Here is a 27,934-nt window from a genome sequence, read left to right as displayed (position 1 = left end):
CCATACTAGCTGATCCTAAATATTTGTAAATTACTTAAATGTAATTAACCAATTATTCTCTCTCCTCACTTCCCTTCCTACTCCCGCGACAGCAACGCCCAAACTAAAAAGAAAAAATTTATACGAACTTTTAAACCAACAAACAAACCAACCGTACAAGATTACAAATCACGCAATCTCTCCATTTCAAAATCCCAATCCGCGTACCATGGCAAATGAATCCACCACCTCTATTGACCCGTCGTCACCTCCGAGTCCGACCGCCAATTCAACTGTGGAGATCGCATCTTCTTCGACAATGAATGGAGATGCGTCGCCTAGATCTCGGAGCTTCAGACAGAGGAGCATGACGCATTCGAATGGAGAAGTCTCCGTCTCTCCGTTTGATGTTGAGAATGGAGGGATAAGAACTAGTCAATCCATGACGAAGCTGGAGATGCTGGAGCAATCTGTACATGGATCCGTTGATCCAGTGGTGGTGTTTAAAACGGTCTTTTATATTTTGGTTTGGTACACGTTTAGCACTTGTTTGACACTGTGAGTGAGCATTTCTCTGTGTCTAGTGTTTTGGTGGATGTCTCTAGATAATTAGCTAGTAATAAGGTTTTGGTTTTTATGAAAACCAGCTAGTACTGGTACAATGTGTTGTTGTGTTGCTACTTATTCCAATTAAATGGTAATTTGGTTAGTATAAAAGCTACCCGTTCTGTTCAAATAGAAGCAAATGTCCTGAAAAAACTCAGATAATTTTTAGCACAGGTACTGTCCAGTATAAACTGGTACTTGCCTACTGAAACCACTGCATTTATCTTCTATCATATTTTGAGCATGTATAGATTGATTATGATAATTTGTTTTTCAAGTTGAAACACCCTAAACTTTATCAGTTTTGAAATGAAACGGGCCTTGCAGCCTTTTTATCAAAAAAAAAAAAGTTGAAACACCCTAAATTCTTCCACTAAAATTGATCCGGTGTTGAATTTTTTTTTTCTTTATCTTCATGGTGTAGGTATAATAAAACACTTTTAGGGGACAAATTGGGGAAATTTCCAGCGCCATTGCTCATGAACACATTTCATTTCACACTGCAAGCCGTTTTGTCCAAGATTATAGTCTTCATTCAATCCAGAAAGGATGATTCAAATTTAATCATGTCATGGAAAGATTATTTCATCAGAGGTACACATCTTATATATTTCATCATCTATATGCATTAATGCTTTCAGGTTTGGATATCAGATCTATGAGAGTCATAAGGTTCACATCAAATACTGATTGCATATTTCTTTTGAGTTAGTAGGCAAAACACCTACCATCTATTTGTATCAAATAAATAATACCTGTACAAGCAAGGAATAAAAAACAGAAAAGAAAATTGAAAGAACAAGCACACTTGAAAAGAAAAAGAAAAAAATAGAAAAAACTTTTTTAAGTACAGCTCGTGTCCAATCGGAGAAATCTCTTGCTGGAAACATGCCTTGTTGCATTGGATGACACATATCACTAAACTTAGCCACAAATTCGGCCTGTTACTTGCACCCTTTAACCCTCCACAGAAGCAGTGGCTATAGATTCTGAGATTTGACCTGTTAAACCCCATGACCTACCACAAAATTCACAAACAGTGTGCTATATGACCTCTTACATCTTGTGACCTGCTACATGCTGTTGCCGTAGAAACACTATGAGTCGATACAAAATGAACCACCACACACAAGGTCAGATATGTGGAGATAGAGGAGGAAAGAGGAAAGGAGGCCAACTGGTGCTGCCAAAGAAACTGTGGCCCTCCAATGTCAATTTTTAGTACAATCATACTAACTTATCGGCCCACCTTTGTGGTTCTGCTCAAGAGTTTGAAAATTACAGATAGAAAGCCAAGTGCCAACCATCTTATTAAATTTGTGTTAGCCTCTGCCAAATTTGAGGTTGCATATTTTTTTGTGTTTTCTTTTGATCTTTTTACGTTAGCACTAAATTACCTATTAGTGTTTGCACCATAACAAAAAATTATTGAGGTAGTACTGTAGTACTATGTTTCAATTATTTTCTGTTATTTTGGAATACCTGTTATCAAATTGGTTAATGTATTCTTTGATTGTCTTTATTCTGTTTTGTTTGTAGTTGTGCCGACAGCTCTAGGAACAGCATTGGATATAAATCTTAGCAATGCCTCTCTTGTTTTTATTTCTGTTACTTTCGCAACCATGGTTTGTTCTATTCTTTTCTATTATATATTAAAAGAAATCATATTTACCCTTGCAAAATCTTCTCTAGAAAAATGAGGTTGACTAGTTCCTTTTTAAAGACAACACAAGAAAAAGAATCTGATATATGTTTTGGAGGGTCAAATTATAATATGTCACATGTTATTCTTTTTATTACTTTTTTCAAGTATATACCTATAATATTTTGTTATTTATCTTATTTTGTATATTTATCTTTGTTACTTCCCTCTTGTTTCAGTGTAAATCTGCTTCGCCAATTTTTCTACTATTATTTGCTTTTGCATTCAGGCAAGTATCAGAGAACTTTGAATAATAAAAGACTTGTGTTATAGCATCTTACATTTAGGTTACTTATACCATGTATCTATCTATCTTATCTTACAATCAGGCAAGTATCAGACTTATGTTAGCATCTTACATTATCTTTTTTCCTTTTGCTAAAGATTGGAAAGCCCAAGTGCCAAGCTACTGGGGATTATAGTAATAATTTCTTTGGGAGTGTTATTAACAGGTAATTTTTATTTTTTGTGCTGACTCAAAAGATTGATCTCAAGAATTCCAAAAAGCTAAAAGGAACACCTTATATACTCACATGTTTTCTTCTGTTGCTTTCTGCTCAGTTGCTAAAGAGGCGGAATTTGAATTTTGGGGTTTCGTTTTTGTTATGATGGCTGCTGTCATGTCAGGCTTTAGATGGTCTATGACTCAGATTCTATTGCAAGTATGCTTTTAAATTGAATTTCCTTCTATTTATTTTTGCATAGAGACAATTATAAGCACCCAGCATTTCTATACTGCAGTAAAATGGGGAAAAACTAACAGATTAAAGAAACTTTAATACTGTATTTATATTTGAGTGAGGCTATGGTACTATGCATAGTGCAGTGGTCCATACTACGGATCAATATTTTTGTTTTCAAAATTCTAACGGTCGATCCGAACCATTCAACATGGTCTTCGTATGAATATGTACTTGTAAACTGAATTTTACATTTTTTAGAATTTTTTTACTATATTTTTAGATGGGTAGAAATCACTTTTTTTTGGATGGTCCAGAATTTTCAGATCAAGTGATTTTCTACCCATCTAAAAAATAGTAAAAAAAAAAATTCTAAAAAATGTAAAATTTAATTTACAAGTACATATTCATATGAAGACCTTGTTAAACGGTTCGGATCGACCGTTAGGACTTTCAAACTGAAGATTTGAGTTCATAGCGCGGGGCAATATGCGCTATGCATAGTACCATAGCCTCAATCTTTATATTTCCTTATCATATGTATTTAGAGAATTTGTATACAAAAAGTAAAGAAAGTTGTTTACTAAAAATTGTTTCCTGTTTCCTAATTTATATCTTTTTCCTTTGTTCTTTTGTTAAACTTCGCATTGTTGTGTTTGGTGTCAAACTTGGCTTGAAGAAAGAAGCATATGGTAAGTACATGCAATGTCTATCTTATCCTTTAAACTGCCAATTACAGTATCAATGTAACAAGATAGATCCATTCATTCTGTTGCTGCACCAAACAACTTCATTTTTCTTTCTGCTTTTACTAATTTCTGTCTAGTAGCTACATTAAAGCTCAAATTGAAAGTCACTTCTGCTAAATAAGCATGGAAAAACAACAATTTTGCGAATTTAATTGTGTTTACTCCATAACATTCTTCATATTCATACCTAACACCTTATGTTTGTGTGCTATTTAATTCAAACCCACCATTAAAAGAAATATTGTTGCAGTTAATTATAACTTAACTTCTCTACATTGCCTCTGAACTTTTGATCTGACTTGGTTTTCTTTCAGTTTGGGAGTAGGAAAATGGTTTCATAGAATTTTTAGGGGTAAAATTGTTAATAATTCAGCAAAAAAATGATTCTCCATTATTCGAGTCATAAGGTGAACGTCAATGGCAAAAGTAAGCTTGCAAATATGTGCAACACTAAGTGCAACTATGTCAAACTTTGCTTGTATTTGCAAGCTGATCATTCTAATTTAAGAAGTTCAAATAATTTTTATTTATTAACTCCTTTTTAATATTGTAGGTTTAAAGGATCCAATCACACTAATGAGCTATGTTACACCGATAATGGCGGTGGCGACATTTATAGGGTCTCTTTTAATGGATCCATGGCACAAATTCGATACGAATATGTATTTTGATAATCCCTGGCATGTTGCAAGGAGCTGTTTATTGATGCTAATAGGCGGCACATTAGCCTTTTTCATGGTAAATACTAAGTCTTTATTTTTTATACTAATCATTAAAGATATTAAATAAACCCAACACGGAAAGAAAATTATAGGCCAACTTAATTCTGTTCTAAACATGGGCCTATAAAAACATTTTTTTTTATTAAATTGTCTGAAAATAAAGATAAAAAGTATGTGATCTAAATTAAATTTACAAAAAAGGGAAGCTAAAATTAACATTAATGCAAAATAAAGAGCAATTTTTATACTTAAATTTCTCCTACTTATAATTTTGTAAATCTTTTTTTTTCTTCATCTCTATTTGTTTAATTTCATTAGCTATTTCCTATTTCCTTTTCTTTTTCTTTTTTCAATCAGGTATTGATAGAGTATGTTCTGGTTTCAGTAACAAGTGCTATAACTGTCACAATAGCTGGAGTTGTAAAGGAAGCCGTCACCATTGTGGTAACTTTTGTTTTCTATTTTCTAAGTATGTTGAATTGAGTTGTTTTATTTTATATTTTTTTTTTTTTCTTGCTGCAAGAGTACTAAAGTGAAAGCATAGTTTAGTTGTACATTATGCAGGGGTTTCAACTTCTGACCTAACCAGACCTATTAAGATTGAATGATTGGTTAACCAGGTCTGGGTCTAGAATCTTCTGACCTATCACATGTTGTGCTGACTTCAAGTAAATTGCTCATGATTCAACAAACCTGTTTTATTTCCCATTGGAAGAGGTTTTTTCTTTTTAAGAAATTTAAATTGCACCTGTTGTTTACAACTAGGAATTGGTATTTCCCATATTAAAAAGATCTCAGTTTTGCTTTCACAACAGTTGATCAATACAAAAGTGAAAGTGAATTCCTTTTATCTCTCGGAAAGTAAAAGCTGTAATACGAGTTTCAAAGAACTTTTTTGGTTTTCCTTTTACCTGAGGGAATCATGAAATACTCTACTTACAGTGACCAAGGTTTGAACAAAGGTTCTTTCTGGGGCTGACCGGTGAAGGAGGAAAAAAAACTTAATTCTCCCAATGGGAGATTGGAACTTGGGTCTCTCACAAGGAATCCAACCCAAACTACCAACTATGCTCCTTTGTGACTTGTGAAAAGCAAAGTTAAATTTCAATAAAATATGTACTGTTGCAATCTAATGCAGTTGGATTGGGTTCACCCATGACCTGTACCAGTAATTCCTGGTTGAGGCAATTTGGCCAATGGGGGTATGGTCGGGTCTGATCTGAATAATATAAAAATAATAATAATACCACCCATTGACATCCCTAATTTCATGCGTTATATCAGGTTGCAGTGCTTTACTTCCATGATAAGTTCACGCCTCTAAAAGGAGTGGGTCTTGTTACTATTATGGTTGGTGTCGGTTTATTCAACTGGTACAAGTATGTGACCAACATACCATTTTGTATTCACTTTTATTTATTTTTATTTAATTTTATTTTATTGCAAAAGGAAACACAATATTTTAAGTTACTTGCAAGAAATGTGAGCATTTTTCATATTAATTATGCACTTTATAATTAACATTGCTTTGTAAAATTTCAAATTACATCCAAATAGGTACACCAAACATATATTTACTTGACTTGATTTGAGTTCATTTAAGAGTGAAGGGAAAAAATAGTCTCAATTAAGGTTGGGCAAAATTGTCAACAAGTTATAGTATTCTCATCCCATATGATGTTTGGTTCTTATGTAAACTGTGTTTTAGTTGCTATATGAGAAAAAGGATGCAATTCCCAATTAACAGTGCTTTTGGTGATTCTGTATATGCTCAATCTAATTCTGTGTTCTATTTTTCCTGTATTAAGGTATGAGAAATATAAGAAAGGTCAATCATCAGAAGACGAAGAAAGTGTTCCACTCTCTTCAAATGGAGACCCAAAATATGTAATCATTGATGAATTTGAGTCCCTAGACAATGAATTGGAATCGTGACCATAAATGCCAATCCGGGTGTGTACCAATTAAAAGGTTAGTTCACTATCTTTCCTGGATACTTGTTTTTCTGAGCAAGTAACCTCAAAGAGGATACCACCTTTCGTTTCTTTTCGAAAGCGATCATCTTACAAAATAACAAAAAAAGGTCAAACTTTCATGAATATAGCATCTATCATGTTAATTTTATTATTAGATCCTTGCAACAATCACATAGGGGCTGTTGCTGAATTATACCTACTGTGACATATTGTACTGGGTTTTCCCAGTTACTGTTATTAAACCCAGTTTGCTGATTTTTTACTTTGTAATGATTTTTAATCTAGCCTAATTTATGGTAAATGAACCTATATTGTGCAACTGGGACTGGGTTTAACCCAAATTACCCTTGGTTTACCCAAACACTTGTGCTGCATCCTAAGCTTTGTAATGTATCTGCTAACAATTCTTTCATTTTTTTTTTACCTTTGACAGGATTTGTAAATCCCTATTCCCTTGGCAAACAGGTTAATTCGATTATTAGTGCAAAAAGAGAAAACAGCACACGATTGTTAAATCCAATTTTGGAAACAAGATTCTTTGTTTTTGTTTACACAAAAGCATAGGAATCGACACTCAGCTCTTTCTTATATTATTTTGGTAATGTCATTTTTTTTTTGGCATTATTTGTATAGCCTCCTCTAAATTTTTGTCAGTCAATTGTTTGTGATGTATAGATTGAGGAGTGCTCCGAGTTCATTGTATCTTTTTGCAATTTGAGTTGCATATTTTTTTTCCCCCACATGTAAAATTTGCACCATTTTTTTCTACACAGCGAAGTAGATATTCGTCTTTTTAAAAATTAGGCAAGCAGCCTACCTGGCATTCGCTTAAAAAAAATCAATTTACAAAGAGCAGTGATGTTTTATTTACTAAAATATCTCGCAGGAACTTTTAGGGCAGATACTTATATTATGGAGACTAGCACACAATATTGAAGGTCTCGCATAAAAAAACCAAACAATGAGAATTTATGGTGCTTTAACAAAAATAAGTAGTCAGATTCAGGTTTTGGTCTAGTAACAAAGGGCAACACTTTTTGTATGAGAGGTTGTGGGTTAGACAGTTAGACTATCATCTTTTTATCTCAAAAGACAAAAACAAAAATTAAGCAGCGATACCATTTTTGTTGTTCTAAACACTAGTTATTAAGCACAAAAATAAGCAGCAAGGTTTAGGCTCTGTGATGCAGCCAATTAATGAGAGAAACAAAAGGGAATTTAGTGCTGCTAATTAACGGCTCATTAAAAGCATAATATCATGGCTCATTAAAGAGAAAATAATGCTGCTTTAAAATTATATATTACAAGATTTTGTAACAACTATTTTTATTTTTCTTTTATTATAAATAAGCTCATAGGTTAGAGGAGAGGATATTAGATGAGAGTCAGTTTGTTTTTGTCTTAGTGTGATGCTAAGTTTAGTGTGAGTGAGTCCCCTTCGGGTCTCCTTTGGGTGAGCGAGTCCCCATTGGATCCATGTTGGGTGAGCAAATCCCTTGAGGGTTGAGTGAGTCCTCTTCTGGTTGATTAGCCCCAACAAATATCTTGTATCGTTACTATTTTATCAATATAATTTTCTGTTTTTTTTTATGTTTAAGCAATCTCCATTATGTTTGAAATATTTTCCGCTATCACTTTGTCTAGTAACAAAGAGCAACACTTTTTTGTATGGGAGGTTGTGGGTTAGACTTTCATCTTTCTATCTCAAAAGACAACAACAATAAATAAGGAGCAATATCATTTTTGTTCCAAAAACTAGTTATTAAGCACAAATATAAGTAGTAAGGTTCAGACTTTAGTTTAGTAACAAAGAGCATAACTTTTTGTAGTGGAGGTTGTGGGTAAGATTTTTCATGTTTCTACCACACTCTTTCCATTACCTGCTGATTTCTGCTTCCTCTTTGGTATCTCCTCATTCTCGCCCCTCTACTACCATTAGATTTGCCGGGTAGCTTCCTCTTCCACCTCTCCTACCACCCCGACCACAACCACGGCCTCCGGATTGCCCCTCTCACCTGCATATCGCTTCTTAGGTGACTTAGGACAAGTCTATTTCAGGTGACCTACCTCACCGCAGTTGTAACACCGTCGAGGATCGCTCCTGAACCATGTGTTACCTCAGTTGGAGACCGCTAGTGCTGAAAGTCCCGTTGCCCCAGCCTATAGCCTAATCCGGCTCTCCTCCTCGGTCAAGTACCCCTCTAGATCATTCGCTTCTAGAGTGTGATGCACCCGATGTGACCAGCTCAGATATATAGCTGGCCCATCAAGTTTCGTACCAATGGGTGATAGCTCAACTTTCTGCGACCTCGGCTCGCTCTCATTAGCTACCACACGGAAGACTCGCATCATGATCGAGACCTCATCAGGGCTCAGCTTTGATATGGCCTCGGCCAACGAATTCATTCTACCACTGTCACTCCCCTTTCCCTTCTCCATTGATCCGACTTAGATCTACTTCTCACGCATCGATCTAAGTCCGGATCCCTCCTACTCCTTTAGATCTGATCTTGCGCTCTCAAGATCTAGATCCACATCATCTCTCCCTTTCTGTCTCTTTTTCTTGACTTGATCTTGATTTATCGTATCAAGATTCGAGTTCAAAACCGATCAAACTCGCTTCTCGGGTATTGTGGGTATAGGCCCCCCACACCGGCCAAATCACCACAAAGAACCTACCTTAGGCTTGGCCAGCCTAGAGAAAAGGAGGATCGGCCAAAAAAGGAGAGAAAGAAGAGAAGACGGCTAGAGGAGGGTTGTTCTAGCTGTGCTTGGCCAACTAGGTGGCGGAGAAGGCAGAGTGGAGAGTCGATTCGATCAGGCGGAGCTCAGTAGACCCAATCAGGCAGAGCGGAGAGTCAGTCCGATTAGGCGGCGGAGCTTAGCGGACCCCGATCAGCAACTAGTCCGATCAGACCCGATCAGTGGCGTCAGAGCTCAGACAATGCTCAACGGAGCCAAGTGATCCGACCTGACAGAGCTCAGTGCGGTGCAGAGAGAAAAAGGGGCTGCTAGGGTTTCCTAAGCTCTGATACCAAGTGAAATTTCAGAAAAATAAATTGTATTTTATAACTTGTTCACTTTGAGCCTATAGGCGTTATAACTTACATCCAACTTACATCCGAGTTCCTATATTTCTCTATATTTTTTTTTACTAAAAAGACCCTATCAAAATTAGATATACCAAAAACATACAAATCTCAATGGTAGACGAACAGCATACATGAGGCATTCACTTAACAAATTAAAATTCAATTTACAAAGATGAAATGGATATATGCAAGAAGTAGGAGCAATACAATAAGAGAGGAATGGAAGGAAATTAGGTAAAACAATAAGGGTGTGATCGGAACAAGTAATTTTCGCTCAAACAAGAAATAGAATTAGAATTCATTCTCAATCTGCTGATCGGAACCCAAAAAGAAAAGAGAATAGAAATGATTCGACGGAATTTCAAGAGCTCTAAATCCTACAGCGAAATCACGGGAAAAAGGCAGGTATTTCGCGAGAATTCAATTTGCTGACGTGGAAAGTCCGTTGTACCCTTGTCTTCTTTGATTAGAGCAGCGCTGCTGTGCTGGAGCAAGAGAGCAGTGGAGAGGAGATGTTTCTGGACTAGAGAACTGGGCGGGAGAGTACTCGAGAAAGGGAGAAATGTTTGCTGGCTGATTCATCTCTCTTTCTCTGGTACGAAGGAGGGGAGCAGTGGAGAGGGAAAGGGAGAGAGAGAGCGGAGAGAAATTAGTTGAATGAGAAGAAGACAGGAAAACTTTCTAATGGCATCACGGTAAATAAGATAAACTTTATGACTAATTTAATTTATCTTGAAATCAATTCTTTTTTCTAAATTAACCGTTTTAATCACTAAAATTCAATTCCAAATCATCTCTTTTCAACTCTATTCAATTGAAATGAATTGAACTTTTATTATCCTCACATTCCGATCATACCCTAAAGGGGAAAATGATCCAACACCATATGAAAAGAAGTGATTGTACATGAAAAGAAGCCTAGTTCCAACTCTAGACCATAGCAATGCCTATTACAAAGTAAAGCTATTACAATAAGTATATCAAGTACACCAACAATGGGCTAACTTTAAACAAAATAAACTGATTTAGACAAAGAGAGCTTCCACTTCCTGTGTAAGCTGCTACACAATAATCCTTAACTAGTTTGAAATAAATACTTCAATCTGATGAACCCATGCCAAATGGATCGTAGATTCGCCATGTCATATTCAGGCGAAAGTATCGTTTCAGGTACATTGCTCCGAAGCCTATATTCTGAACTTGGCACCAAGTCAATATTAGAACGATCGATACGTTCAATCCGATTGCTGGATACTTGGATCTCTCCACGAGGCAGAAATAGGTATCCAAGGTAGGATAAAAAATTCTCGGCATTATCAATTTCAGACGCCGATCATTTCGATTCCATAATACTTCACCCATAGGACAAGAACTGGAGAAACAAATGCACCTCTGATATATATATAACATCGCCGTCAGGCGAGCAAAATGGCACGGCCAATATGCTTAATTTCACCATGTAATGGGTCATTTACGACCAGCTTGTTGCATCATGATTGACTGGATTGGAAATTTCGAAGACGACATATTGCGGCTGAACCGGTGTTGGTATACCGGTACCAACTTTAGCTTAGAAAGATTGTTATTTTGGCTTGCAGAAGAAAGATGGTTTTGTTTAGATTAAAAAGGTTCAAGGAATAACTAATGTGGGTTAGGAAATCGAAGAGAAGTACGGTATATATAAATACTTGAAACCTCTTACAGTAATAGTAAATCGGCTAAAAAAAATCACGTGTAATTTTGGAAAGTAGCGTAATTGTTTTAATTTGTTGTTGAAAATGTCATTTCTTAATTTAGGAATATTGCTGCATGTTTCCTTTTTCTTTTCTAATAAAGAGATCGAAGTATCGAACTTACGCATCAAGAGTCAAGAATTAGGGGCGAATCAGGATTTTTGTAAGTGAAGAAGGAGAAAAAAAATAATGAATTGGATTTGAATAGTTAATCGGGTTCAAATCTATTAGCTAATCGTGTATTAGATAAGAAAATAATGTTGTAACTTTTAATTTTCAATGCTCTTAACTTCTAATTCTAATTACCAATTAGAATTTAAAAAAAATATCATAATTTTAACTTTAAATTTAATATTAATTACAAACTAAAAATTTAGAAGAGCCAAATAAAATTTCAAAGATAAACAAAGTCAAACCAAGCCTATAAATTTATATAAAAAAATCGAGGGTGGGACAGTTGACCCCTTAAACTAGGTTGGGTCCGCCCTGACAGAATCCCTTTTCGGCTTCATGGAAGAATGTAAAAAAAATAAAAATAAATAATAATTGAGGGTTGAGGTACTCTGGCAACTGGCAAGGTTTTGTTTTTTTATTTTTTTAATTTGGCTGAATAATCTGGATTGAAAATTTACTTTACTTTGATTTGAGTTCATTTTAGACTCAATGGAAAAGGAAAAAAAAAAAAAAAAAAAGCTCAATTAAGGTTGGGCAAAATTGTTATTAAAATAATATTTTATTTAGAGATCATTTGATTTTGCAAGTTTAAAATGCGAAACCTCTCTTCTGGTTCCATAGTTTAAACTTGCGAAGAACTTTGTAAAAGTTAAATTTTTTTCTAAAAAAACGATTAAATATTTTTTTTACTTGGTAAAATAAAAAATTCTGTAGTGACTGGGTTTAACACATATTACAAGTATAGTACCATGAATTCCCCAGATCAGCGTTATCTTTGGTTCATGCTGCATCCTCAACATTATTATGTGTTTGACTAACAATGCTTTATTTTCATATAAAACAAAATTAAAAGGGGATAATTTTTTATATACATATAAAAAAAATATCAGATCTAATACTTTTATTTTAATATATCAATTTCAAGTTTTTATTATTAGAATATTAAAAATAAAATATGATGAAGAAACTAAAAATAAAAATAAAAAATGGTATCTCTCGTCTCTTTTTGGAAACACTAGCATTAAGATCCTTGAGCAAAAAACTTTAATATCCGTGCCAATTTAGCTCGCACGGATCTTAAAGAATATCTACCTCAGGCCGTGACACGAATCAAGCGGTGGAAGAAATAAGAACTATTTGGACCGAAACAACCAGAAAGTGTCAGATTATTTGTTCCAACCTATGTTACTCAGATACGTCTCATTGGGATTCGTATCAGGTGCGTATATGCACTTGATATGTTACCGATACGTTACCAATACGTGTCCGATACGCGATATGGCGTATCCGCCACATAGGCGTATCCTTACTCTCTTGATACAGGTTGACTTGCAGCGATACGCCTCCGACACACGTGGATACGGTCGGGATACGCGGATCTGAACAATTTTCTAATGCAGAAGAGTCGTGAACCGCGCATGAACCGCACCACATAGCGCTTAACCACTGCACTACTTCGCTTTTGTTAATCAAAGCTAGTAACTAATATATTTATTATATAGTTGGATTACCGAATTTTTTATATTTAATACAGATTTAAATTAATAATATAATTAATATAATAAAAAATAATAAATATAATAGACGTATCGTATTCTTAATTTTTGAAAATTGTCGTATCGCCGTATTCATATTCATGTAAGATAGGGTCCAACACTCTAAGGACCTGTTCGGCGGAGGCTTGAGAATAGGAATAAGAATAGGAACGGGAAATTTTGAATTGAAAAATTATTGTTCTCGTGGAAAAAAAAAAATTCAGTCTGAATGAATTTGTTTTTTCCCACGTGAACAGTAAATGCCGCCCTAAATAGAATCTTTTGCATTAGGCTGTCAGATGGACCCCACAGTGATCTATCGACTCATGCGCTTTCCAAGAGTATGTTGGTCCCACAATTCAGTGGCTTGGGACACGAAAGAGAGTTTGGATTTAGTCCGATCCTCTGGATTACCTCAAATTTTAATTTTATATCCCGTCTGTCCGATCAGAATCCAGGGCAATCCAGCCCGAGGTGGGATGCACGGTTCCCTTTAATATTCGTGCTTGAGAAGATCGGACGGTCCATATACAAACTCAAAATTTGAGTTAACTCAGGTGCATTAACTCTCCTCAGTTCTCAGGACTTGAAAAAGTTTCTATTACCGCCAATCCGCCATTACTCTCTCTCTCTCTCTCACTGCAACTCTCAAGGAAGCTGTTCAAACAATTCGAAGAAGTGCGAGGCGCAATTCTTGTTTTGCCTGACCTCCGGGACTTAGGGTTTTAAGCGCTGAATTCTCCGTTGAATTTCGATCTCTTCAATTCCGTTCTTCACAAGGTAAATGCTCTCCGCTTTGATTGGGATTTCTCCTTTATTTCACGGTTATTAGGTCCAACATTTCTCTAATTTCCGTGAACAATAAACTGTTTTCCTCAGTTATTTGCGTTCATTTTGCCTTTCTTGATTTTGGATGGCAAATTCAGCTTTTTGGCTTAATTTTATGTTTTAATAATACTACTAAATTTCTTGTTCAAATTAGGGTTTTGAAATTATAGTATGCTTGAAAGTTCTGTGAATTGGGCAATTTACTACTGTTCTTGGTACTTTGAACTCGCTAATTCAAGCTCCTCTCATTCTAAAGGATCTTTTTAATTGAAATAACTTAACATGACACAAAATATGAATCTGCACTTTAGTTAATTGTTTTATTAGATTCATGTTTGCAAATGGAACTCAAATAGCCCGATTGGCATTTCAGGTAACTTTTTAGTAGGACGTAATGATATTTTTTTCTTTTTCACCACCTGACCTCAAAGAAAAAGAAGATATTTTTTACTTGTGCTGCAAGAATCCCCTTTTTTATAATCAAGTATTGGCTCAATTTCTTTGTAGTATTGCACTGTACCATTTGAAAGGGAATTAAATTAGATAATTGACTATGTTGCCCTTGTCTTTTCATACCGATTCTTTACTTGGAATCAAACATATAAACTCTTTGTTCCACCTTAGCTTAATCAAAATCTTCGGAAAATTAGTTTATTGAAACTTGGTAAAAAAAAATTATCACATCTAACAGAATCTTCCTTTATATCCATCTAAGGTTGACCATGCTTGCAAATTTGTCCAGAAATTTGTGTCTGGGTTCAAAGTATCATAAAATGTTGAGGGTAATTTACAAAAGGCTTTTCCTTTCATTAGTTAGCATTCCTACATGTTATGAAAGTCTTGGGCATGTATTGACAAAGCATTACTAACTTGCATTTTTACAGAGTTACTGAAATGCCATAGAAGTGGAAGCATTGAGGTGAAATGAGGTGCAACGCATGCTGGAGGGAGCTTGAAGGCCAAGCTATTTCCACTACTTGTGGCCATTTATTTTGTATGCTAACTCATTTGTATCAGATTTGCTTTTTTTTTTCTCCCATAGCTCCTTTTAACAATGATCGTCCTTTTGTCATTTGGAGTGGTCACAATTCAAAAGGGCATGTAGGTGCTTCCTTTTTCTTTGGAAATTGTAAATATCATGATTTAAAAAAATTCTAAACTAATCCAATTTTATCCATTTTTTTTTGGTGGGATGAAACATAAGGCAAGGATGATGCTACTAATATACTTAGGACTGATGCTGCATGCCCAATTTGCGATCAAGTTCTTTCTAAAAGGTTCATATATGCCACTTTTCTATTAAAATACATCTCCTTTTAGCTTATTTATGGGCTACTTCATTGTATCCTCACAAAACCTTGAATTATCATGTATGCCTTTAATTGTAAGATATGCACCTGCTATTGTTGATGTAAAACTGCATGTGAAAACCGTGCTTATGTCTACAAGATAAAACCTCTTATATCTACAAGAACATTGTAAGTATCACATATGCCCCTAGAGAAAAAGGAAAAAAAAAAAAAATGACGAAGGGAGGGTCGAGTATATTGAGTGCACTGCAAGAGAGGAGGGCTACAGGTGACAATCTGATTTTCTACATATCATATTTTTAAGGTTCTATTGTGGCATAGGCATTAAAATTTACTTCCTTTTTCCTGAACTCTTTTCAAACTCATTTTGTGTTTGCAGCCTTATGAAACCTGTGCATACTAACCCTGATGATGAGAGCATGAATGTAAGCTTAAATTTTGTTATATTATAACAAGTGTGTATGTTATTTTTTTTCCTTTTACCTGCTTCTATTGGGTTTTCTTGTGTTGCAGATGGCAATGGTTGGGATATCTCCACAGATATGTATCCTGAGAAATATCAATTTTTTAATTATTTTTTTTCATTACTGCAATTAAATCATTTTTTATCCCTTGATAAACTAGACCCATCAATAGATATCGTAAGTGCATTACTGTCTGGAGACCCATATGTGCTTTTAATTTTTGTCCAATTTACTCTCCTCTTTTAGTCTTTTTAAGCAAATATGCCCAAATTACAGCCCCGCGACAATATATCTACCAATATCTTTCAACAACAAGAAAAAAACGAAATGATTTGCAACAGAAACTAATAAATAAATGAACTTTTTAGATCTAATTGCATATTTCTACCTAAAGCTAAATTTTAAGTAGAGTTTCATGGTTATTTTTCTCGACTTAACTAAAACCTATAGTGATGAAAAGCATGTACAAGAGTATTATGTTCTACATGGGGCAAAAGGAGCTGGAGATGAAGCACAAGATGAACATGGTGGTGGCCCAGTATCGTCAGAGATGTGAGGCAATGCAAGAGAAATTTACTGAGAAATTGGAACAGGTACATACTGCGTATCAAAAGATGGGAAAGAGATGTCAGATGATGCAACAAGAGGTTGATGCACTTACAAAGGATAAGCAAGAGCTTCAGGAGAAATATGCCGAGAAATCTAGGTGATCATTTTTTCGTTCTTTTGCAATAACATCACTATTTCAAATCTTCTAATCTGTAAATGATATTGTTATTTTCATTCTTTCATTATATTTTTGTTTCAAGTTTGCCCTAAATATCTATTTCCTCTCTTTTTTCTGACTTCTAATTAAATTTAAATCAAGCCCAAGACACTTTGTTAATTTCAAATTATGTGAACTAGTTTTGGAGGAATTTTCTTAGTTAAATTTAGAGAACCTTTAGGTAATGTTAGGAGATGTGCAAATTTAGTATTAATGGTGTAGTTGCCCTTTTTTGTGAACGGAATCTCTCACAAATATGCCTCACTCTTTTTTCCAAGGAGAACTGAGAATCGCCTATGTTTTCTATATTTAAGGTATTAGTTTTAAGTAATTTGGGGATTGGGTCTCAGTTAATACTCAAATTGTACAATGAATCCCAAATAGTGCACAGCTTTGCAATTAAAGAGTACAATGTTCAAGAAAAGGTATGAAAAATCTTACACAGGACAATAAAGAGCTTCAGTAAAATGTGCATGATTTATCATGTTCTTTCCTTATCTTATTATATCATCTTGTACAACTGCTTGGTGGATTACTCCTGATAATTGTACAACTGTTAGGTTTTGCTTAACTCACAGCTCTTAATGCATAGGTTAAGGCAAGAATAAAGGTAAGTCTATGGGAAGAATGAACAAATTAAAAACCTATGGTCAGGAATTTCTGATAAAGTATCCTTCGTCATTTATTTCCTGCAAATATGAACTTTAGAATTCTTGAATTTTTTTTTTTAATTTGTGAGTTCATAATGTAGTCTCTTCTTTACAAATTCAGTAAAATGTTTGGTATTGTTTACAAATTCAGTACAACATAGGGTACTGTTTTGAATTCAGTAAAATGCGGGGCATAAATTACAAAAAAAAAACTTTTATATTTTGTTAGATACTTAGCTTCAGAGTAATTACATTTTTCTCTAACAGAAACAATTGTTGCATTTTTGTATGTCTATTCTGAATAATTAAATAGGCAAAAGAGGAAGCTAGAAGAAATGCATGACCAACTAAGAAATGAATACGAATCTATCAAACGCTCAGCAACTCTTACTAATAAGTCATTTGCACGACCTGAACCTGATTTGTTCTCTGGTATCAACATCATGGATTCACGGCACATGCTGAGACAAGGTATACTCTCTCACTAGCATAATATTTGAATCTGACTACCTGACATTTAGCCACACTACTGAACCTGAGATTTGGTTAGTTCTTTATATTGCCCAATTAAAGTCTCTTTTTATATGCCAAAAAAATTTGGCAACATGTATTTCTGAGAGATTCACTCATTCTAGTGATATTATTTATCAATAGTATAAAGAAAAATCAAAATTGCACCCATACCATCAATTTTGTCAGATTTCAGAAAATACCCGGACTACTAACTTTCCCAGCGGGTCGGCCCAATTTGCCCGCTGGCAAAGTTAGCTGGCCAAAGCCACCACCAGATTGATAAGAGCCAGCACCGGATTTGGCCCGCTAACTTTGCCAGCGGATCGGGCCCAATCTTGCCTGCTGGCAAAGTTAGCGGCCCGGGTATTTTTCAAAATTTGACTCATTCTACAATCTACAACTTACCATCACACCTGACTTGTAGCATGTGTAAAATCTTTAATTTTTAACTTCAACAGGAAAGAGGGAGAGAGAAGAGGAGATATGGCCACAGGTTTCAAGGAAAACGAACCCTGGGCCATTTGAACTGGACACTGACTCAGTTGTCAACATGGGCCCACCAGCAGGTGAGACCAGCAGCCGAAGAGGCCCTACCTTTGGGTCCAGACAGATGTCACGCAGTCACAAGAACCTGTTTACGTAACTGCCTTCTCTCTTCTTTTACTAATATATTTTGTATTTCTCTTAATTTTCTGGGATAACTCTTAAGTTAGGAAACCTGTAAATCACCTAATGTGGTAGATAAATGAAGAGGAAAGGAGTTTCTTTTTTATTTCAAGAAAATAGGGAGTAAAGGGGATTGTTTTATTTTTTGGTTTGGTGTTTATGTTTTAGAGGGTTAATTTCGAGAGTAGTTATAGGGTGTTCCTAAGTTCACCAAGTCTCATTGTGAACTCAATTTTAAAACCTATCAGATTGGCTTGAAATGACGAATCTGAATCGTTGAAACCCGTTTATTTTACGAGCGATGCATCTACATGCAAAAAAATTAAATTTTTGAATTAATTTTTTATAGAGAAAAAGTAAAAAAAAATTAAAAAAATGAATGCATTAAAATTAATTTATAAACCTTCTAATTTTGACCGCTTGACTTTATACTAAATTAATTCAAAAGTTTAGATTTTTTGCATGTAGATGCAACACTTGTAAAATAGACGGGTTTCAACAGTTTGAATTTGTTATTTGAAATTAATCCGATAGATTTTAGAGTTGAGTTCACAAAGAGATTTGGTGAACTCAGGAACACCCTAATTCTACTCTAATTTCGATATATATAGAATAGTTGTTTCAAATTTTAGTGGACTGGACTGGGAATCTATTCAACTAAATAAAGAGTGTGTTATTGGTTAGCACACGTGATATGTGGTCTCAATTCAAAAATGATTCCAGGCCCAATTTTGCATTGTATTGAAAAGTATATTAATACGGAAAACTAGTTTAACTGTATCTCTTATATGGGCCAGTGCCTGAGTTTGTACTATTGTCATATTACTTACCTTGGAAATTTCCCTGCCATCACTTACTGACTTCTAGCATTGTATATTTACTGACTCTTGGCATGCCTAATACTATATTGTAGGTTATAAATTTGCCACGAGAATCTGGGACAGAATTGGACTTCTGTTTTTATGGAAAACCATTCTCAGTTCAATGGTACACGGATTGTACAGTGGGGAGATGATTTGATAATAATTCCGAGCCATTTTGTGTTAGTTGTTGTTGATAAAATTGAACGGTGAATTTGATTTGGAATAGCTGTTAGGTGTTGTATTATAATAGCTTTGTAATTGCTGTCAAATGGATCAATTTTCACCAGTGCTGTAATTTGGCTGCAGTTTTCCTCCTTAAATATTGGGATCTTTTTTCTTTTGTGCAATGATTTATTTACTCATTTAAAGCATTTTAGTATTATCATTTTAATTGTGTTATCTTTTTTCTTTTCTAAATCCAGAGTTCTCCTCTACTCAATTGAAGCATTCAAAGTATTCCTTAGCTCGTTTAACATGTCTTCTATAACCATTATTCATAACACGCTTGATATGCCTAGCAGAACAGAAGTATATATTTTTTTATCAAATTCATCACTGATAAATATTTTCTGCCCAAGCTTTATAATCTACAATTCAACCAGATAAATACTTTCAGCCCACCAGAAATTACTTATAGATAGTTGTTATCGGCAAACAGAAAACACCAACACAGCCCCAACAAAATTCAAAATTACAAACAAGTCCTAGGGATGTTCAGCAGCCCAACTGCTATGTTTCTTTTTTTTTTTTCCAAAACATCACAACGGACACAAGCTAATAAATTATTTAGACTGGCAAATGCAAGGAATAAGCTTGGGTTGAGACATCTTTCAGAAAGACCCAAATATATATTAGATTACTCAATAGCCCTGTTCAATCAGATAGTCACCAAGCCTCTCTACGATCATATTGCACTGGCCGGGAGTCATCGGTTCATCATAAATGCCCACTATTATAGCCATGGTTGTTTTCTTCACAGTTATGCCCCCAGGACCCTGGTCATTAGATAAAAAATATATATATATATATATTTAGATAACCAAGTTACCATCAGATAAAAATAGAGAAGTTTTCAAAGGTAACCCAGGTTAAAAAAAGGAATTAAAATCAGGAAAATTGCAAAGAACATAATTTGCAACATGTTTTCCAATTGTGCCACCGTTGACACAAAATTTAACCAATGTAAATTTTGCATGATTCAAATCTATGCGCTCAGAATCCAGCACGTTCAGTTAAATTACCTTCTACTGTTTAGTCCAGTGCATTCAGAATCTTGCACTGAGATCAAAAGCATTCACTAGTGTATAAGAAGATACCCAATCAATTCTAGAAATTGTAGTACTAGAAACTACTAACAGTAACAGTATGAGCTCAAATTTGCTGCCGTTTCCAAAATTTCCATAATAGTGATGCCATGACATCAAATAAAGAGCAAATCATATTGGAGCCAACAGATTGGATCAGCTAAAAATGCCACACCATTATGCGCCCCAACAAATATGTCACTTCAGTCATTTTTTCTTATGATAATACCCAAACAAGGTGACCTGCCTTAATTTCTTTTCAAACACATATATGAAAGAAAATAAGTGCTTTAGAGACTTCAACTGCAAATGACTACCAAAGCAAGCTACCCTAATCAGAAAGCAACAAACCCATAGCAGCTTAGTAAGCAACGATAGCAGATTGGATCAGCTCAAAATGCCTAAGCATGGATGCATGCACGCACGTGTGTGTGTGTGTGTGAGAGAGAGAGAGAGAGAGTTTTGGAAGAGGGGGGGAGAGAGAGAGAACCTTCTTGCCACGAATGACAGCACCAGGTTCACCTTGAATAACCATGTATTTGGTACCTCCCAGGTACAAACCAGTTGGTGCGAGAGTATTAGGCTCATTAAATTCATTCATTATCGCTTCTATCTCCTCTGGCTTGAACTAGAAACATACACAGTAAAACGAAAACATAGTTAAATGTTAATACATTAAACAGTTCTTCTTTCTACAATTAAAAGTTTCCAGAAAGTAGTACCACAGCTAAGTAAATAAGATTATTATTAAACCACCTGAGAACTATGTACATGTACACAATTGTAATTTAGGCAAACTCACTAATATCTTGCCTATAATCAAGTATAAGCTGCTATACTTGACTAAATGTAAGACAACATAAAAGGATATACCCACACTGATGTGCCACAGTTAGATTCTTGTATTTACTAATATGCCTTTATGATTTAGTTAACAGTCCCAGGAAAGAATAGCTGAAATTTTACAGTTATTGGTAATTAATTACTGAGATTTTTAATAAGATGGAGCTTTAGGCAATGATTGGATCAGCAAATAAATTAATGAAGCCAACCATTACTAGTTCACTACCCTTGACTCCAACCTTGACCTTGCAAATTGAAATCCTACTTTTTTTCCCTAAAATGGGAAAAAAGTAAGAAGAGTAGATTCTTCCATCAATCGTGTCCTATTTTAGCAATAGGTTCAACCATAGTTAAAAGGTTTTCACATCACAACCAAACTACTAGTTACTTGAGTAAGGGGCCATAGTGCCCTGAACTGCTCTATTTCAAACATGAACACTGAAATTAGTCAATTCAAGTGAGATCTGGATACTTCACAAAAAACATTTCCAGGGATCTCTTCTTATAAGTTGAAAAACTTTTTAATCTCTCGGACATTCAAGCAAAGAAATTGACGAACAATCAGATCCGGATCTATACAAGAATAACAGCACAATCTATAGACACCCTCCGTTTGATCTAAAGACGAAAGCATCAAGATTACTACACTCTGTAAGTGTTGTAAAAATCGGTAGAAAAATGAAACAGAATAGTAAAACTCCGATACCTGAGGGAAGTTGGGGCTCTGAGCCCAGGGGTTGCCATCGTGGCCGAAGATGGCGGCGGAGGTCAGATATTGACCGTCGATCTCGCACATCAGGTGATCGTCGACGTACGCTTGCCACGACATCTTTCTCTCTTATTATTTTTTTTTTTTGCTCTCTCTCTCTCTCTCTCTCTAAACTCTGCTTCGATTCTACGCGGCCTCTCTCTCTTTGATTCTTTCTACTTATCTATATGCCACGGGATTATATATCACTTGAAAACGGGAATTTATTCTTCACATGGTCTATATCCGTACATATCGAATATTTGCAAAATTTTACAAAAAAAATATTATCATCGTTTTATATTTTTTGCATATAATAATGTTATTACAAAAAATATTTTAAATTATATTATATAGATAAATATAATATTATATTATAATTTGATGTGTGGCTCGTGATATATATTGTATGAATTTTTATATAATTTGAATTGTGGCTCGTGAGTAGGGGTGGCAAAAAAATTCGTATTTTATGATTCAATTTGAGTTTGATTTAAGTTTAGTTCGATTCGAAATTAGTTTGTTTTGAAACAAATTAAATCCAATTGGTTCGAATTTTATTCAAATCAAACTTAGACTGGGTATAATTCATTCGAAATTGATTAGCAAACTATTTAGATTTGAATTTCAAATAATACAACTAATGGATTTAACCATTAATTTTAATAATGCAGGAATCAAACTTATATCACAGCTCAAAATTGTTAATATAATGGTAACTTATAATAGAAAAATATTTCAGGAGCGTAACAAATTAATAATGGATTAAGTTCCATTTGACTAGGTCCATGCCGTGATTTTAATCAATCCAACAATGTAAAGGGTAAGAAAATCTTGAACTAGCTCATAATCTATTAGTGTAAATTCATGAAAGGTAAAAGGAAACCGTGTAAATTTTGTCCCGCGAGAAAAAAACTAATGCATAAACTACCGGTATAACTAGGGTTGTCAATAAGAACTAGTCTTTGGTCTAGTGGCAAAGGCACATGGTCTCTATGTGAGAGGTCATGGATTCGAAACCCAGATGAAGGAAATCATTTATTGTATTACAAGGGTATTAAATAGTTGGGTGACTTGACCTCCAACCTTTACTCAACTAGGGTTGTCAAACAAATGTGTAGTTTGTAATTCGATTGAGTTTGATTCGAAAAATGTGTAGATTGCAATTAATTTGATTCAAAATTAGTTCGATTAAAAACAAATCAAATCCAATTCAGTTCAAATCTTATGAAAACTCAAACTCAAATTAAAATAAATTCAATTCGGTTTGATTCATTGCCACCCCTACTCGTGAGATACATCATTTTATTATGTTTCAAGGATATTAAATAAAAGGAACCGGGAATGGTCAAAAACTTTTCAGGAACCCAATTCATCCAAAAGAATCACTAAGACCGGATCTCCTTTTTCGGCTCGGCCACTACAGTTGGAATGACTGTATTATTTCATTATTTGTCAATATAAAAGAATTTTATGTTATGAATTTGATTTATTTTATAGAGTAAGGCCTATTTTATATTATGAAACAAAATCGGATCATTATTTGCTGTTCAAATTATGTCAGTTCTATCTGAGATGTCATTTTTTTCAGCAGGAGATAAAAGATGAAAAATTTCAAATTACTTTAGCAATAAATATAAATTATGTTAGTTTTATTTTAGTATGAGATGTCATTTTTTCTTCAGCAGGAGATAAAAGGTGAAAATTTCCAAATTACTTCAGCAATAAATACAAATTTTAAATACATAATTTTCCATACAAAAAAGTAGTTCATCAGACAACTAGATTCAGCAGCAGAGTGACATTCAACTAGGAGTAGACAGTGGGATAGACAACTGCTTATCTCTATATTTTAAAAATCGGTATATGTCTATGTATAATAGGGTTGCTACTTCTGAAAAAAAAAATTGTCTGCTCCTGTCTAGTCTACAGTATGATTTGATTAATTCATGACAGTCTGCAATTTGTTCATACCAGTAAAAAAATTTGGCTACCCATAGAAATTCCGGCCACTACTTGACTGGATCATACTTAATTTTCAAAATTATTCTCATTTTTCTTCATAATTTGGATGTACTTTGCATAACAAAGTTCATAATTAATTCAACTAAAACGTTAAAACTTTTGAATTAGTTATGGGTATTCAACTAAAACGTTAAAACTTTTGAATTAGTTATGGGCAAGGGCAGAATTAGAAAATTTAGATTAAGAGGAATTGAAAAATCAAATGTAATGTAATTTTATTTTATTAGAGGAGCTCAAAAATATTAATCCATATAAAATTTACAAAATTTAATGAACAATGTTATAAATTTTGATTTTATAGAAGTCGCTTTAGTACTTTTTCTTCAACGCTGTCTTTCGTACCTCTGTATCTCGTTACGGAGAACAATAACATCTCGCAAGAAGGAAGAACAACAAACTTTAAAAAAAAATTAATTATTTATGGAGGATAATAGTAGGGGTGTCAACGGTCACGGTAAAGATCAAGTAGAAGTATTTTCATACATGTATTCGTTACAAATTGTCCTTGTCTGTACTTTATTTTTACTCGTTACAAATTATTTTATATGTATCTTATCTTTATCCGTTATAGTTATCAGATAACAAAATAGTAGTGGATAAATAACAGATAATATTAATATAATAATTATTTTTATTATTTATTAAATAAAACAATAAAACATATACATCCATTTCACACATGTATAGTACTTTATTGAAAAAGAATTTCTAATCATGCTAAGTGCAAGTAAATCAATTAAAGTACTATTTTCAATGCTTATTAATATATATAATATGAGTAAAGCTAGGGTGTGACATGCTCACCAAGAAAGTTTGGTGAGCATAACTCCAAAAGTATATCGGATCGACGTCAAATGCCGAATCCAAACCATTGAAATCCATGTACTTCATGAGTGATGCATATACATGCAAAATTTTGAAAGTTTCGAGTTTATTTGCTACATGGTCAAGTGGCCAATGAAACAATAAAAATTGAATATATAAAATAACTTATAATAAAATGTTCATTTCTTTGACCACTTGACCGTGTAGCAAATAAACTCGAAACTTTCAAAATTTTGCATGTATATGCATCACTCATGAAGTACATGGATTTCAACAGTTTGGATTCGGCATTTGACGTCGATCTGATATACTTTGGGAGTTATGCTCACCAAACTTTCTTGGTGAGCATGTCACACCCTAGCCTTACTCATATAATATATATATAATTTTTTTATGAGGAGGGATCAAGTTATAACAACCATTTTCTACATTTTCAAAGTCTAAATCGTCGATCCAAACCGTTAGATGTGATCTCCACAATAAAATGTGCTTCCAGACCAAATTTTACATTTTTTGGAATTTTTTTACTATTTATTAAGATGGGTACAAAATTCAATGGTCTGAATTTGACTAGTTTTTGTACCCATCTTAATAAATAGTAAAAAAATTCCAAAAAATATAAAATTTGGTCTCCAAGCACATTTTATTTTAGAGATCACATCTAACGGTTTGGATTGTCGATTTAGACTTTAAAAATGTAAAAAAATGGTTGTTGTAACTTGTTGTAATTTAAAAATTGTTGTAACTTGATCCCTCCTCTTTTTTTATATAATTATCGGATAATGGATACAAAATAGATCTTATCTGTACCCTTATCCGTTTAGATAACAAAAAAAATATTTATCTGTACCTGTACGAAAAAAAAATTACATGTAAGATGTCCTATTGAATATGATACAAATTAGATAAACCGATAAAAGAGTGCCATTGACACCCTTAGATAATAGTGTCCCACAACAGGATGCTAATAATTGCTAAAGTATATACGACATATGAAATTAAATTTCGTATATGAATAGCCAAAAATTTTAAATATACTATGCTCCCAAAAAAAAAATAAACCAAACAATCACGATTTATGAAAAATTCGAATTTTGACACGACCGCATCTCGTAGGTGCGGCAACCTTTTTTTGGGTCGCATCCCCTAGATGCGGCCACTCCTTTTTTTTCTTTCAGATTGAACTGCTGCACGAGACGAAAAAAAAAAAAGTGGCTGCATCCCCTAGATGGCCCGTAGAAAAGTGGCTGCATCTTAGAGGATGAGGCCGTGTTAAAATTCAAAATTTTCAGAAAACGTTGGTTTATCTTTTTTGAGGTTATGATATATTTAAAAATTTCGGTATGAATAGCAACAAACACAAGGTTGATGTTTACAAGTATGTGACGCACGCTCTTTGATGAAAAAGCCTGAACAAATTAACAAAAAATAGTATTACCCGTTCAGAAAAATCCTAAATTTTATAATTCACGCAACCTTAAATGTGATGTTTACACAAAGAGAATATTCCATTTTAGAAAAGAAAAAGAATATCAAAACCAAGTGGCCTTCAAAATTTCAAATTAAATATGCCAAATTTGCGGATGCTGTCATCAAGCTGAAAAGAGAAAATATTGTGCCCATAAATAAAACATGTTGCGAAAATTGAACATGAGTGGCAGAATTTTTATTTATAGAAATTAATTAAAAATAATATAGAAAAATGAATTAATAGTGTTGGTATTTCGATGTCATAGTAGAAATCAATTACATGTCCTGCCACAAAAAAAATCCTCAATATCCCCATTTTATCTCTAAAGGAACAGAATAAATTAATCGGTTCCTTCGATAAAATTGAAATTTTCTATCAATTCATCTATTTTCCTATATTATTTTGAAATGAATTTTTATAATTATAAATTCTGCATGAGCAGAGTTACATATTCAAAAGGACAGTGACAGGAGTGGAATAACAAAGACAGTGCAATATGTTTAATTTTGCATTGCACAATGATTAATTTAGAAACCCAACTGTTTTAATTAGTCATCTAATTTGCACTGTGTGCCAGTTTCATTCGAAGCCAGATTATCTTTTTGAATAATTGGTGACACAAGTATTCTTTTTTTGTTTTGACAAAAAAATTTTGGGTAAAGATTGAAAGTGAAGACACTAATTGTTTAATATCTACAAGAGATTTTTTTTATTCAGATTTTGAACTGACGAGTTCCTACAAAGAGCATATATTGTCTTTGTCACTAAATCAAAAACGGATTTTCCTTTTTCTTACAAAATTTGCATATATGTCTAAATTTTAGTACTTTCTAAATTGAAACTGAAATTTATTCCAAGCAAGCGGACCATTATACGTAAACATAAATGCATAAATAGTACAATAACCTAAAAAAATAAAATTTAAATGTCAAATTAAAACTGCTAGATATGATCTATATCATTTTCTCTATGCACACATATAAAATTATGATATTTCGATTTTGTTTTTATTAGTATCAAGAACTTACAAAAATACACAGATGTGAATAAATTCTGAATATTGATTTTTCAAATTGTTAATTTACACAAAACTAAAATCAAAAGGTGATAATTTTTATGTGTGTGTAATAAAAAATAATATATATCACATTTAACAGTTTTATTTTAACATATAAATTGTAAGATTTTTGTTATTATACTAGCAATTAAATCATATTATAATATCAAGAAAACATAATATTGTAGAGACTAATGAAATGTTTTTCTTGCAAATTTTTTTTTTCATGTTTTAAGCTAGCTATACCTGCAGGCTGCAACATATACTTAAAATCACAATTCACAAGTAAATATGCATGCACATGCTTGCACCAATACTTCATAATTTCGGGAAGAAAAGAAAATTACGACTTGAGCAGAATCATCAAGTCTCATCCATATATGAGGCTTGTCATGTCTGTGAATTTTGTACAGTGAACAGAGGCCCGAATAGGGAAAGAAATTAGTCACAATTTTATCCATCACGTTACGTTATGTGTGTCGATCACGTGATGCAACTGTCATTTATTATTTTAGTCATGTTACGTATGTGATCATTTTTTTAATTACATCTTAATTATAATTTAATTTGTAACGGTTTCTTTTTTTTACATTTTGTTATTATTTTCTTTAAAATAACTTAAATTTGAAAATAATAATTAAGTACGTTTAGTC

The 27,934-nt window shown here is 33.7% G+C and overlaps 3 protein-coding genes across 8 annotated transcripts in view; 2 read left to right on the top strand and 1 right to left on the bottom strand.

Moving 5' to 3' along the window:
* The first annotated feature begins 39 nt into the window (after positions 1–39).
* Positions 40–7,209, top strand: LOC144564090 (Nucleotide/sugar transporter family protein). Its single transcript, XM_078313607.1, has 12 exons — positions 40–537; positions 1,010–1,179; positions 2,125–2,210; positions 2,467–2,516; positions 2,672–2,739; positions 2,849–2,949; positions 3,647–3,659; positions 4,270–4,454; positions 4,796–4,882; positions 5,723–5,817; positions 6,247–6,409; positions 6,848–7,209. Exons 1-11 carry the CDS (start codon positions 209–211, stop codon positions 6,371–6,373), a joined length of 1,311 nt encoding a protein of 436 aa, XP_078169733.1. The 5' UTR covers positions 40–208; the 3' UTR covers positions 6,374–6,409; positions 6,848–7,209.
* A 6,381-nt stretch (positions 7,210–13,590) lies between these two features.
* On the top strand, positions 13,591–19,292 carry LOC144564813 (E3 ubiquitin-protein ligase CCNB1IP1 homolog). Of its 2 annotated transcripts, XM_078314411.1 has the most exons (10): positions 13,591–13,728; positions 14,492–14,558; positions 14,663–14,770; positions 14,981–15,053; positions 15,466–15,511; positions 15,600–15,630; positions 16,001–16,256; positions 17,280–17,437; positions 17,938–18,118; positions 19,059–19,292. In XM_078314411.1, exons 3-10 carry the CDS (start codon positions 14,701–14,703, stop codon positions 19,063–19,065), a joined length of 822 nt encoding a protein of 273 aa, XP_078170537.1. In that variant the 5' UTR covers positions 13,591–13,728; positions 14,492–14,558; positions 14,663–14,700; the 3' UTR covers positions 19,066–19,292. The 2 variants fall into 2 exon arrangements, with proteins under 2 accessions (XP_078170537.1, XP_078170540.1); XM_078314414.1 differs by lacking the exons at positions 13,591–13,728; positions 14,492–14,558; positions 14,663–14,770 and adding an exon at positions 14,774–14,877.
* Positions 19,293–19,618: 326 nt separating this feature from the next.
* Positions 19,619–27,934, bottom strand: part of LOC144564815 (profilin) — a 96,417-nt gene continuing 88,101 nt past the window's right edge. For 3 of the 5 annotated variants that reach the window (XM_078314420.1, XM_078314419.1, XM_078314421.1), the window contains exons 2-4: positions 21,862–21,994; positions 20,803–20,940; positions 19,619–20,003 (exon numbers count right to left, since the gene is read on the bottom strand). In XM_078314420.1, coding sequence (XP_078170546.1) covers positions 19,869–20,003; positions 20,803–20,940; positions 21,862–21,984 — 396 coding nt within the window. In that variant the 5' untranslated portion in view covers positions 21,985–21,994 and the 3' untranslated portion in view covers positions 19,619–19,868. Of the gene's footprint in view, positions 20,004–20,802; positions 20,941–21,861; positions 22,092–27,934 lie in introns of those variants that run through there. The other 2 variants (XM_078314418.1, XM_078314417.1) reach the window with 2 other exon arrangements.

This window comes from Carex rostrata, chromosome 13, assembly GCF_964058835.1.
Source record: "Carex rostrata chromosome 13, lpCarRost1.2, whole genome shotgun sequence".
Classification (NCBI taxonomy): domain Eukaryota; kingdom Viridiplantae; phylum Streptophyta; class Magnoliopsida; order Poales; family Cyperaceae; genus Carex; species Carex rostrata.
Note: the sequence above shows the minus strand (reverse complement) of the source record. Positions and strands in the feature narration are given on the sequence as shown.